The sequence below is a fragment of the Belonocnema kinseyi genome, chromosome 7, assembly GCF_010883055.1.
Source record: "Belonocnema kinseyi isolate 2016_QV_RU_SX_M_011 chromosome 7, B_treatae_v1, whole genome shotgun sequence".
Lineage (NCBI taxonomy): Eukaryota > Metazoa > Arthropoda > Insecta > Hymenoptera > Cynipidae > Belonocnema > Belonocnema kinseyi.
This window is the reverse complement of record NC_046663.1, coordinates 7,555,458-7,570,281: the sequence shown is the minus strand read 5'-3', so window position 1 is coordinate 7,570,281 and position 14,824 is coordinate 7,555,458. Positions and strand designations below refer to the sequence as shown.

The 14,824-nt window shown below is 20.1% G+C and overlaps 1 protein-coding gene across 1 annotated transcript in view; it reads right to left on the bottom strand.

The window, feature by feature from the left end:
- The window catches only part of LOC117176298 (protein transport protein Sec61 subunit alpha), a 29,410-nt gene that overhangs the window by 1,456 nt on the left and 13,130 nt on the right, over positions 1 to 14,824 (bottom strand). Inside the window, exons 6-7 of the mRNA XM_033366494.1 lie at positions 11,576 to 11,742; positions 3,955 to 4,344 (exon numbers count right to left, since the gene is read on the bottom strand). Of these exons, the coding sequence (XP_033222385.1) occupies positions 3,955 to 4,344; positions 11,576 to 11,742 (557 nt within the window). The remainder of the gene's footprint in view (positions 1 to 3,954; positions 4,345 to 11,575; positions 11,743 to 14,824) is intronic.

The following is a 14,824-nucleotide window of genomic DNA, read 5'->3' as shown; positions in this document are numbered from 1 at the left end:
CAAGTGCAACTTGACCTACAAAATTGTCATTTTCCTTAGAAAAATGTTGACTTTAAAAATAAATTGAATAAAATTCTAGTGAATTTAGAGAAATTAAAGGCAAATGAGAGAAGAATTGGACGAATTTAATTAAAATTCAAGGTAATTTTTTCAAAAATTCTAGTAAAGTGAAATTAATTTAAAACTGGTTTAACAGATGCATTAAATTCATTAAATTTTGAGTGAATTTAGAAAAAATTAAATTCAACAAAATATTATGATATTCCTAAAAATTTAAGAAAAATTTAAAAAAATTAGGGTGAATTAAAAATAAAAAATAAGTTTGAACAGAATTTAGTAGAATTCGAAATAAGTGGATATGAATTTAAAAAAATTCAAAAGGATTTGAAAGAATTGATGGCGAATTACAAATAAATTGAAGAAGATCCAAAATATTAAGTTGATTCCATTAAAATAAAAAAAATTACATTGCATTTTTTTGAAAAACCAACAATTATCTAAATAAAATACGAGTCAACAAAATTTTACGAAATTCTTAAGAATTTAAGGCGACTCAAAAAATCAGGACGAATTAAAAATAAAAAATAAATTGAGCAGAATTTGGAGGAATACAAGATATTTTGATAAAATTTATAAGAATTTGTGAGAGTTGAACAAAATTAAAAAATTATTATTGCATCTTTTGGAAAAACATTTTTTAAATATTTTTTTTTTTATTTAAAAAAAACCAAGCTTGAGCTATTTGACAATAAATTTTACAATTTAATGATTTTTATAAAGATAAATAAGACTATAAAGATAGGAATTCAAGTGCAACTTGACCTACAAAATTGTCATTTTCCTTAAAAAAAATGTTGACTTTAAAAATAAATTGAATAAAATTCTAGTGAATTTAGAGAAATTGAAGGTAAATGAGAGAAGAACTGGACGAATTTAATTAAAATTCAAGGTAATTTTTTCAAAAATTCTAGTAAAGTGAAATTAATTTAAAACTAGTTTAACAAATGAATTAAATTCATTAAATTTTGAGTGAATTTAGAAAAATTAAATTCAACAAAATGTTATGAAATTCTTAAATATTCGAGAAATTTTTTTTTTTTAAATCAGGATGAATTAAAAATAAAAAATAAATTTGAACAGAATTTAGAAGAATTCAAAATAAGTGGATGTCAATTTAAAAAAATTCAAAAGGATTTGAAAGAATTGAAGGCGAATTACAAATAAATTGAAAAAGATTTAAAATATTAAGTTGATTTCATTAAAATAAAAAAAATTACATTGATTTTTTTTTTTTTGAAAAACCAACAATTACCTAAATAAAATTCGAGTCAACAAAATTTTACGAAATTCCTAACAATTCAAGGCGACTCAAAAAATCAGGACGAATTAAAAATAATACATAAATTGAGCAGAATTTGGAGGAATACAAGATATTTTGATTTTTATATAGATAAATAAGACCACAAAAATAGGAATTCAAGTGCAACTTGACCCACAAAATTGTCATTTTCCTTTAAAAAATGTTGGCTTTAAAAATAAATTAAATAAAATTCTAGTAAATTTAGAGAAATTGAAGGTAAATGAGAGAAGAATAGGACGAATTTAATTTAAATTCAAGTTAATTTTTTCAAAAATTCTAGTAAAGTGAAATTAATTTACATCTAGTTTAACAAATACATTAATTTAATTAAATTCATTAAATAAATAAAAGTCGGATTTAAAAATAAATTGAACAAAATTCTAATGAATTTAGAGGAATTTAAAGGAATTAAAAAAAATCTCTAGTATTCCGGGCGAATTCCAAATAAATTGAAAAAAATTCAAGAGTATTCAAAAGAATTGAAATTATTTCAAGATAATTCAAAAACATTAAAAAAAATTAAGAAAAGGGATGAAAAAAAAATTGTAAGGGAATTAAAAAAATCTCTAGTATTCCGGGCGAATTCCAAATAAATATAAAAAATTCAAAATATTCCTTTGATTTCAGTAAAATTAGAGTGATTTAAAAATAATTCAAGAGTATTCAAAAGAATTTAAATTATTTCAAGATAATTCAGAAACATTAAAAAAAATTAAGAAAAGGGATGAAAAAAAAATTTTAAGGGAATTAAAAAAATCTCTAGTATTCCGGGCGAATTCCAAATAAATATAAAAAATTGAAAATATTCCTTTGATTTCAGTAAAATTAGAGTGCTTTAAAAATAATTCAAGAGTATTCAAAAGAATTTAAATTATTTCAAGATAATTCAGAAACATTAAAAAAAAAAAAATTAAGAAAATTTAAGGGAATTAAAAAAATCTCTAGTATTCCGGGCGAATTCCAAATAAATTGAAAAAAATTTTAATATTCCTTTGATGTCAGTAAAATTAGAGTGATTTAAAAATAATTCAAGAGTATTCAAAAGAATTTAAAATATTTAAAGATAATTCAGAAACATTAAAAAAAAATTCCAAATATTCCTTTGATTTCAGTAAAATTAGAGTGATTTAAAAACAATTCAAGAGTATTCAAAAGAATTTAAATTATTTCAAGATAATTCAGAAACATTAAAAAAAAAGTTGAGAAAATTTAAGGGAATTAAAAAAAATCTCTAGTATTCCGGGCGAATTCCAAATAAATTGAAAAAAAATTTTAATATTCCTTTGATGTCAGTAAAATTAGAGTGATTTAAAAACAATTCAAGAGTATTCAAAAGAATTTAAATTATTTCAAGATACTTCAGAAACATTAAAAAAAAATTAAGAAAATTTAAGGGAATTAAAAAAAATCTCTAGTATTCCGGGCGAATTCCAAATAAATTAAAAAAAAAATTTAATATTCCTTTGATGTCAGTAAAATTAGAGTAATTTAAAAATAATTCAAGAGTATTCAAAAGAATTTAAAATATTTAAAGATAATTCAGAAACATTAAAAAAAAATTCCAAATATTCCTTTGATTTCAGTAAAATTAGAGTGATTTAAAAACAATTCAAGAGTATTCAAAAGAATTGAAATTATTTCAAGATAATTCAGAAACATTAAAAAAAATTAAGAAAAGGGATGAAAAAAATTTTTAAGGGAATAAAAAAAAATCTCTAGTATTCCGGGCGAATTCCAAATAAATAAAAAAAATTCAAAATATTCCTTTGATTTCAGTAAAATTAGAGTGATTTAAAAATAATTCAAGAGTATTCAAAAGAATTGAAATTATTTCAAGATAATTCAGAAACATTAAAAAAAAATTCTAAATATTGTTTTGATGTCAGTAAAATTAGAGTGATTTAAAAACAATTCAAGAGTATTCAAAAGAATTTAAATTATTTCAAGATACTTCAGAAACATTAAAAAAAAAATTAAGAAAATTTAAGGGAATTAAAAAAAATCTCTAGTATTCCGGGCGAATTCCAAATAAATTAAAAAAAAATTTAATATTCCTTTGATGTCAGTAAAATTAGAGTGATTTAAAAATAATTCAAGAGTATTCAAAAGAATTTAAATTATTTCAAGATAATTCAGAAACATTAAAAAAAAATTCTAAATATTGTTTTGATTTCAGTAAAATTAGAGTGATTTAAAAACAATTCAAGAGTATTCAAAAGAATTGAAATTATTTCAAGATAATTCAGAAACATTAAAAAAAATTAAGAAAAGGGATGAAAAAATTTTTTAAGGGAATTAAAAAAAATCTCTAGTATTCCGGGCGAATTCCAAATAAATAAAAAAAAATTCAAAATATTCCTTTGATTTCAGTAAAATTAGAGTGATTTAAAAATAATTCAAGAGTATTCAAAAGAATTGAAATAATTACAAGATAATTCAGAAACACTACTAAAAAAATAATTAAGAAAATTCAGATACACGTATAGACTTAAATAAAACAATAATAATAAATAAAAAATAATCAAATAATTAAAAAACGTGAAAAAGTAAACTGAATATTTAAAAAAAAAAAAAAAAAAGAAAGAAAAACTTACATCTTTAGCAGAACTTCCAGAAATTTCAATCCAGCTCTTTGAGAAGAAGGCGCAAGATCCGAGCATAAAGAGAATGTAGAGCATCGCGTGAACCGGATCCTGAAGAATGTGTCCAACGGATTCGGGCGGCGAGAGATAATAACACAAACCACCGACCGGATACGATCTCGCTGGTCCGCCTCCACTGACGTCCGACCAAACTCCAAGGAGATTCACTATGAGATTCCCTTGGAATTTCACCGCCAACATTTGCGAGATTACGTATAAATTCGAAACCAAAGCCGATTGGAGAATAATTGGAATATTGCTCGTGTAGAACAGTTTTATCGGATAACTGCTCTGCTGTCCTCTGTATCTTGCCGACTTGATTGGCAGATCTACACGGAAGCCCTATCAACAACAATTTATTCATTGTTTATCATTTAAAGACGAGGAAAACTCAAGAATTTAGGGCAAAAATTGAGCCAGAAATGTTTAAACAATTATTGCAAAATTTATTTTTGTTCAAACAGATTAAATAAAAAACAACCTAATCAACCCTAAGAACACATTCGTTTATATATAATGAGATTTAAACATAGTTTTGATTTAAAAATACAATTTTTTATAAATAAAAAATTAATTTAGAAAAAATAATTTCTTCCAACAAATTTTTTTTTTGCAAAACTAATGGCAAACTTGAAATTAGCGCATTTAAATATAAAATATACTGCTTCGGACATATTTTTTCAAGTAAAATTAGATTTTAGAACTTGTTTTGCAAAAAAATTAAAATTAGCAATAATTTATTTAAACGAATTGTTTAAACAAAATTAGTTTTCAAAACTAATCAGCTATGCCTCAAATTAAGTTTAAAAAAATTTGATTTCCTCATATTTTGTTTAAAAAAAATCAGGGCTGCCGTTTTAATCGACGAAATAAATTTCTGGTCATTTCCTAGTTCGCAAATATTTTTTACGGTCAATGAAATTAAAAAAATGGAACACTAAAGCTAAACAATTTTCCACTTGTGGTAATAAAAACTGCAAATGAAAGCATTCAAAGTGGAACTGTTAAATTTTGAACTTTTCAAGTTATTAATTTAAAAATTTTGTATTAAAATGTTCAGTAATTTACGCGCATATAACTGAAGGTAGTAACATTTTTTAATACAAAAAAATATATAAATCCACGTTATCATTTTCAATTCTCTAAATTAAAAAATCAATCAATGAACTTAAAAATTGTCAAAATTATATAATTTTAAGAAATTTTAAGCTAGAAATATCAAATATTGAAAAATTGAAAAAATTTTAACCGAAGACTTCTTAAATTAAAATAGTCAATTATTTTATTTTTAAATAGTTTAAATATCCTTTATATAAAATTTTATTAAATTTCACATAAATAGTTGAATGTTCAACTAAAATAATGATGAATCTTCAACTGAAATCGTTGAATTTTAAATCAAAAAATGAATTTTCAACTAAAATTATGAATCTTTAACTAAAATAATCGAATTTTCAAACAAAAAGATTAATTTTCCACTAAGAAGATTATTTTTCTACCAAAAAAGATGAATGTTAAATTAAAAATAAAATAATTCACAATAAAAAAAAAACTAATTTTCAAAAATTCATCTGGAATAGTTTAATTTTCATTTTAAAAAATTAGTTTTCAACCAAACTCATGAATTTTCAACTAAAATGATGAATTTCCAACTAAATTTTAATTAAATTAAATTAAATTTTAAAAGTGTTCAACTTCTTAAATTAAAATATTCAATTATTTTCTTTTTAAGTAGTTTAAACATCCTTCGAAAGCTTCAAAATTTTATTTCAAAATCTTGATAAATCTAGAAGTTGTTTTAAATTAAAAATTATTTTGGAAATTTTTTCTACAATTTTCAGAAAATCCTGCAAATTTCACAAATTTTTTTTACAGTTTGGATGTATAAATAACAATTGAAACAAACTGACGATTTCACAACTAAAATGAAGAATATTATTTTGGAATAGTTGAATTTTAAATAAAAAAGATCAACTTTCAATTAAAATGATAAAATATGTAACTCTTTAACGAAAGAGTTTAATTTCCAAACAAATAATTTTATTTTCAACGAAAAATATGAATTTTCAACAAAAAATGTTAATCTTTAACTGAAATACTTGATATTATAACTAAAACGACAAATTTTCAAACAAGAAGTTGAGAATTCAAACTAAAAGATTAATTTTGTATCAAAAAATGTGATTTTATATAAAATTTTATTAAATTTCACATAAATAGTTGAATGTTTAACTGAAATCGTTGAATTTTAAACCAGAAAGTGAATTTTCAACTAAAATTATGAATCTTTAACTAAAATAGTTGAATTTTCCACTAAAAAGGTTATTTTTCTAGCAAAAAAGATAAATTTTTCAATTAAAAATAAAATAATTCTTAATAAAAAAAAAACTAAATTTCAAAAATTCATCTGAAATAGTTTAATTTTCATTAAAAAAAAATAGGTTTCAACCAAACTGATGAATTTCTAAATGGAACAATTCAATTTTAAACAAAAACCTTAAATTTAACTATTATAATCTATTATAATAATTTAACTATTACTATCTATAAAAATATATAAATTTTCAACACAATACATACATTTTTGATAAAAAATAAATAAATTGTCAATCAGAAATTGACCAGTTAAATTTTCAGTTAAAAAAAAAAATTAATTTTCAACCAAAGATATGCATTTTCAAGTATAAGGATGGAATATAAATTTAAAAAATGGAACACTAAATCTAAACAATTTTCCACTTGAGGTAATAAAAACAGAGCAGCAAATGAAAGCACTTAAAGTGGAACTGTTAAATTTTTAACTTTTAAAATTGAAATTTAAAAGTTTTTAATTTCAAAATTTTGTATTAAAATGCTCAATAATTTACACATATAAACTAGAAAGAACTAATATTTTTCAATTGAACAATTTTAAATTAAATGCAGACAAACTGCAAAATTCAGAATTTTTAACATTCATTAATTATAGAGTTCAAAAATTTAGATTAGGTTTCAAAAATATAAATCTATGTAACATTTTCAATATTCTAAATTAAAGAATCAATCAATGAACTTTAAAAAAATTGTAATTCTATTATTAAGTTATTTTAAGCTAGAAACATTAAAAATTTAAAAATATTAATTTTTTTTTCAACTTCAAAGTTCTTAAATTAGAAGTTAAACGATTTGCATTTTTAAATAGATTAAGCATCCTTGAAAAGCTTTAAAATTTAATTTCAAAATCTTGAGAAATCGAAAAGTTGTTTTATGCTTTTTCAAATTTAAAATTATTTTTGACATTTTTTTTCAGAACTTCTAAATAACTTTTAAAATTAATCGAATTTGTCCTAAAACTTGTAGAAAATCCTGCGAATGTAACAATATTTTCCTTCGAATTTGTATTTATTAATTATTTATTGAACAACTGGATATTTAGAAATTTAAAAATCTTTTCAAGTTTTAAATTAAGTTTGAATCTTTTCAAAATTTGTAGAAATTTAAACAATTAACAATTGTCAAACTTTTATTTATATATAAAAATTAAAAAATGTTACTCACAATTCATTTTTTTTTTAAATAGAAAAATTAATATTTTAACGTTTAAAGTTTAAATTTTCGAGCAATTTTAAGAGACATTTGAAAATATTGAAAAATAAAAAACATTTGTCACATCACAATTTGTCCTAAAGCTTCTAGAAAATCCTGCAAATTTAAACAAATTTTCTTCAAATTTGTATTTATTAAACAATTAGATACTTATTATTGTTTAAAAATTAGAGTAGTTTAAGGAGATATTTAAAAGTTAAAACAATATTCATTACAAATTAACAATTTTTCAATTGTTATTCATATAAAAAAATTAGTTTTGAAATATTTTCAAATATTCTTGTAAAATTATTCTTTTTTTTAAATAAAAAAAAACTTTTAGAATCCTTACAAAGCTTCAAAATCTTCAAAAATGTACATTTTCTTTAAATTTTGTTGTAGTAATGTCAAATTTTAAATTATGTTTGAATTTTTTCAAAACTTCTAAATATACCTTCTAAAATTATTCCAATTTTTCCCGAAACTTTTAATCAATCAAATAATAAAATTATTAAAAATGCAATCATTTTTAAAAAATTGGTAAGAAGCGACGGTCAGAAAAAATTCAGTTGGAAAAAATATGGTTAAAATTAATGTCTCTTTGTTGTTGTGAATTTTTATATTTTTTCTAAAAAATATTTTTTATTTGAAATGACATCAGTTATAATATTTTAATTCTTAAAATCATAGAAAAATTATTTTGAGAGAATATTTCAAAACATTTACAAAATGTTCGAAAAATAATCTCAAAGATTTTTGATAAGACAATTTTCTTTACTTTGCAGGATTTTAAAAGATATATTCAGAGGTTTTAACAAATTTCAAAAATAATTTAAAATGATTCTAATTTTTTTCTTTTTGAATAATGACATTTTTGAGATTCCTGGAAGAATTTTAAATAATCTTTTACTTTGATAAATTGATTTTAGCAGAATATTTAAAAAGATTTTTAAACAAAATCCAATTTATAGCAGATTTGAAAAGAAAAAAGATTTCCAAAATAGTAATTTACTATCTTAAAAAATTTAGAATAATTTTTTATTATTTTGGACTTAAGAATTTTCTAAATTTGTTGTTCAAAATTTTTACAAATCTACATTTTTGTTTACATTTTTTAAAAACATTAAAAACTTTCAATTACCTTTGAATCTATTCAAAACTTTTAATTATGTGTTAAACGTATTCGAATTTTATCTAAATTAATAATTGTTAAATATTTAAAAATATTCTGCTAAAATCAATTTTTCAAAATAAAAATTTATTAAAAATTTTCTCAAGAATTAAAAGAAATTTTTTATTATCTTAAAAAAATTAAAACAATTTTTTAATAATTGTTGGGACTTTTTAAAATTTTCTAAGTATATCTTTTAAATTTTCTGATTTAAAAAAGTTTTTTTAAATATTTTAAATTTAAAAAAAATTTTAATTCATTTTAAAATATTCTAAAAATATGAAAACTTTTTTAAATATCTTCGAAATTTTTTGTTCGAAATCTTCAAAAATTTATATTTTTTGAAAGCTCTTAAGGTTTTCCATTATTTTTAAATATTCTGCTAAAATCAATTTTTTAAAATAAGAAATTATTAAAAATTGTCTCAAGAATTAAAAGAATTTTTTTATTATCTTAAAAAATTTTAAATTAATTGTTGGGACTTTCAAAATTTTCTAAGTATATCTTTTTAATTTTCTGATTTAAAAAAGTTTTTTTAAATATTTTAAATTAAAAAAAATTTAATTAATTTAAAAATATTATAAGGATATTTAATTTTTTTTAAATATCTTCGAAATTTTTTGTTCGAAATCTTCAAAAATCTATATTTTTTGAAAGCTCTTAAGGTTTTCAATTATTTTTAAATATTCTGCTAAAATCAATTTTTCAACATAAAAAATTATTTAAAATTTTCTCAAGAATTAAAAGAACTTTTTCTATTATCTTAAAAAATTTTAAACAATTTTTAATTAATTGTGATATTTTTTCAAAATTTCTAAGTATATCTTTTAAATTTTCTGATTAAAAAAATTTTTTTTAACATTTTAAATTTAAAAATTATTTAAAAATATTTTAAAGATATTAAATTTTTTTTAAATATCTTCGAAACTTTTTTTTCGAAAACTTCAAAAATCTATATTTTGGTTTATATTTTTTAAAGTTCTTAAGGTTTTCAATTATTTAAAAATATTCTGCTAAAATCAATTTTTCAAAATAAAAAATTATTTACAATTTTCTCAAGAATTAAAAGAATGTTTTTTATTATCTTAAAAAATTTTAAAAAATTTTTAATTAATTCTTGGGACTTTTAAAAATTTTCTAAGTATATCTTTTAAATTTTCTGATGAAAAAATTGTTTTTTAATATTTTAAATTTTTAAAAATCTTAAATCATTTAAAAATATTTAATTTTTTTTTTAAATATCTTCGCAATTTTTTGTTCGAAATCTATATTTTGGTTTATATTTTTTGAAAGCTTTTAAGGTTTTCAATTATTTTTAAATATTCTGCTAAAATCAATTTTTCAAAATAAAAAAATATTAAAAATTTTCTCAAGAATTAAAACAAATTTTTTTATTATCTTAAAAAATTTAAAACAATTTTTAATTAATTCTCAGATTTTTTCAAAATTTCTAAGTACATCTTTTAAATTTTCTGATTAAAAATTTTTTTAAATGTTTAAATTATTTTAAAGATATTTCAATTTTTTCAAAATATCTTCGAAATTTTTTGTTCGAAATCTTCAAAAATCTTTATTTTGGTTTATATTTTTTGAAAGCTCTTAAGGTTTTCAATTGTTTTTAAATATTCTGCTAAAATCAATTTTTCAAAATAAAAAATTATTTGAAATTTTGCCAGAAATCTTAAGACCTTTTTTGTTATCTTAAAAAATGTAGAATCATTTTAAATTATAGTAAATATATCTTTTAAAATGGTTTAAAATTTTTCTCAAACTTTTCATAAATCCGGCAAAATTTTTTTTTCTTCATAATTATTTTTAAATATTTTCAAATCTAAATATCACATAAGCTTACTCGAATCAGTTCTAAATTATTAATTGTTATTTATTCCTTAAAATAGGTTTTTGTTTTGAAATATTTAGTTAAAATTAAATTTTCAAAATAAACATTTAGTTTCCCAGGAATATTAAGAAATTTTTTTAAATATTTTAAATCCATTCTAAATCCTGAAAAAGCTTCGAAATTTTATTTCGAAATCTTCAAAAATCTATATTTTGTTTTAAATTGGTTGAAATCTTTTCAAGTATTAAATTAAGTTTGAATTTTTTCAAAATTTATAGAAATTTAAACTTATCAAATATTTTAGAAATTAATCATTTTTAAACTGTTCTTCATATGTAAAAATTCAGAAATTTCACTGATAAATAATTTTTTTTTTTTAATAGAAAAAGTAAAATTGTAACGTTCAAAGTTTAAATTTTGCCCTCTGAAATTTTAGCGAGTTAAAATTTTCTGTTCTAAACAAATTCAGTTTCAAATTATATACTCAATTTCAAATTAATTTTTAATACTCGAATTAAAGCTCATTCTAAAAAATGATGAATTAATTCACATTTACAGTTGATCAACTAAAAACGGTTTTCCTAAAAAAAAATTCAATTTTAACCGCTCTTAATTTTGAATATAATTTTTTAAAACTATAATTAATAATTGTTAATATAGCTCTTCAAATCAGAATGTTCAAATGCTTAAAATTGAAAATATACATTTAAAAATAAAAAAAATTTGTAAAGCAAAAATTTCGTAAAATAACAAAATAATAGATTTCTCTACTAAAAAAATCTATAGAATTCCCGGTTTCCCCCCAATTGTAAAAATATTTAGAAATTGTTGCAGAATTGCGAATTAAAGAGTCAGTTATAAAAACTCTTTAATGTAATTTGTCTGCTTTCGCTCTCCTTCCATTCGCAGCCTATTTCATTGCTTTTTTTCAATGGAACGGTAAGAGTGTGGAAGGTATAAAAAAATAAAAAATAAATTGTTTAAAGACTGATTCTTACCTGGAAGTAAATTACTATAGCAAATACGAGAATCGTGGCGAGAAGATTCATCAAATTGGGAAGATTTTGTCGGTAAAAAGCTTCGCGAAGAGCGCGCACTTTGTCCTGTCTTGTGGCCAGAAGGTGGAAAAGTGCAATTACTGCGCCTTCAAATTCAGTTCCTCGTCCTGAACAAATAAAAAAATAAAAATTTCTATCCGGATCAATTGTTCAAAAGTTAAAAAGATGATTATTTTATTAATTATGCAGGTCTTCAGTCTCCATGGAATAAAATATAGGTACAAAGGATAACAAATTAAGGATAAATTTTTTAGAATTCAAAATAATTCAAGTTAAATTCGAATAAATCCAAATAAATTTGAAAACAATTTTTAATAAAAAAAAATTCACGAAATTCGTAAAAATGTAAGGTGAGTTTAAAAAAATCAAATTAATTGAAAACAATTTAAAAATATGAAAAAAAAATTTATTAAATTAAGTTTGAAATGAGTTTAGGAAAATTAAATTTCAACGAAACAGAAGAATTTTCAACTAAAACTATATACTTTTTTTTAACAGAAAGATGAATTTTCAAGTGAAAAAGATTATTTTTCAGTCAAAAGATAAACAAAAAAAATTAATTATCAACCAAAATGATAAATATTAAACTGTAATACTTAAACTTTCAACAAAAAAATTAATTTTCATTAAAAAGATAAACTGTCAACTAGAAAATAAATAATTAAATTTTTAGTTCAAGAAAAGTATTTTTCAGTCACAGATGAATTTTCAGCAAATACTATGGAATATTCAAGTGAAATAAGTTAAAAAATTAGTTTTCAAAGAAAAATTTAAAAAAAAAAATAATTTTTTTAAACAAATTTATACATTTTCAAACAAAGTTATAAACTTTAAACTAAAATTGTAAATATTGTAATTATATTTTTAAATAAAAGATGAATTTTCAATTAAAGAAGATAATTTTTCAGCCAAAAATTGTAAAAAAAATTAAAGACAAGTTTTGAATCCCCCCGCTCAGTTCTCAATCAAAGAAATAATTTTATTTCAAACCTAAAAGGGGAATTTTCAACTAAATTGATAAATAATTAACAGGAATACTTTAATTTTTAACTGATAAGAAGAGCTTTTAAGCTATAAGATTAAGTTCCAAAGAAAAAGATAATTTTCTAAAAAAAATATATATATATTTTTTTACAAAATACATAATTTTACAAAGAAATAGTTGAATCTTCATTTAATAAAGTCGAATTTTCATCCAAATTGTTGAATTTTGAAATAGAAAATATTAATTTTCAACCAAACTGATTAGTTTTCAAATAAAATGATGAATCTTCAAATGTAATAGTTGAATTTTATGCCAAAAAGATGATTTTTCAAACATAAAGATTTATTTTCTACAAAAGAAGAAGAATTTTCAAGAAAGTACATAAATAAAAATAATAAAAAATTCTTAATCTTCGATCAACAAAATTAATTTTTAACACAAAAATTTATATTCTTTAACCAAGAAGTTGAATTTTTAACAAGAAAATTTTTTAAAAGAAGTTAAATTCGCAAAAAAAAATTTCCTGTTTTAAGTGAAATTATATTTCTTTACGTAAACTTTCTGTCCTGAAATAAAAACTATAACTACTTTCTAAAAATCCCCGTTCCAAGTTAGGGTAAATTAAAAATAAAACGTGATTCGATTTATCAAAATAATGTCAGCGGAAAAAATTACTAAAGGTTTTTCTTATAATGGAAAATAATAAATAATAATAAATTATGATTTAATTAGTATAAACTGAGATAATCTGACAAATCTGCGACTGTAGATAAAGTAGAAATCACTTTTCTAAATTGAAGAAAATTATGAAAATATTTAAAACTTGAATTTTTTCTGCGATCAGAAGTAAATTCCTGAGATTTTTTTCTTCGATTAAAACGGCCAACCTAAAAAATGGAATATTTACATTTCCACAGAGAACTAATTTTCAATTAATGAGCAAATGGTTAAATTTTCAAGCAAAAAAGATAAAAAGTCTGCATTTTTAAACCATAAAAGTTCAATTTTTAACCGAAAAATTAAGTAGATGAATTTCTATCCAAAAAATTAATTTTCAATTAAAAAATCAGCAATAAAAACGAATTTTCTACAAAAAAGTTGAATTTCACACCAAATTTGTTAATTTTCAATAAAATAGTCTAATTCTCAACCAAAATAAATAAATATTCAACTAAGAAGTTGCATTTTTATCCAAAATCTCAAAATGAGATGAAGTTTCTACCAAAAACTAAATTATCTACCAAGAAAAATTTTTCAGTCAAGAATGAAAAATAATGTTAACCAAATTGTTGAATTTTCAACAAAAAAATATTAACGTTTATGAAAAAATGTTATAGTTGATATTTCCACAAAAAAATTTTAATTAAAAACAAAAAACAGTTTGTTGAATTTTCAAGCCAAAAAGCCTAATTCTCTATAAAACAATTTAATTTTGAAAACCAGAACCTAAAATAACAACAAAATATTTGAATTTGCAGTCCCAATTTTTTTTCTTACAAAGAGAATTGTTAATTTTATTTTTTTAACAAAAAACAAACTTACAACTAAAATTATGAGTCTTTACCGAGAAAAACTGAAATTTGAAAAAGTTCGTTCAAATTTTTTGAACCAAGTAATGCAATTCTTAATAAATCATTTTTTTCTTTCAAAATTCTACTTTTTGGTTACAAATTCTAGTATTTAGTTAAAGATTTAATTATTTGGTTGAAATTTAAAGTCTTTTGTTAAAAAGTAATCGTTTTTGGAAGAATAATTATATTGTCTGGTAGAAAATTTATTTATTTTTTTGTTGAAAATTAATACCTTTTATTTAAATAGTCTACTATTGTGTTTTTGTTTAATAAATAATCTCTTTGAATTAATAAAACATAATTTTTGTGAAAATTCAACGATATTTTTGAAAAATTCATCGTTTTTGGTCGAAAATTTATACTTTTGTAAAAAATTTATATTTTTTTATTGAAAATGTATCTTTTTTTATTGAAAATTAATTATTTTTATTTAAAAAGTCCATTATTGTATTTTTTTTAGAGAAATAATCTCTTTGAATTAAAAACACACTTTTTCTGAAAATTCAACGATTTTTTTGAAGAAATCATCGTTTTTGGTCGAAAATTTATACTTTTGTAAAAAATTTGTATTTTTTCAATTGAAAATTTACCTTTTTTTATTGAAAATTAATTATTTTTATTTAAAAAGTCCAT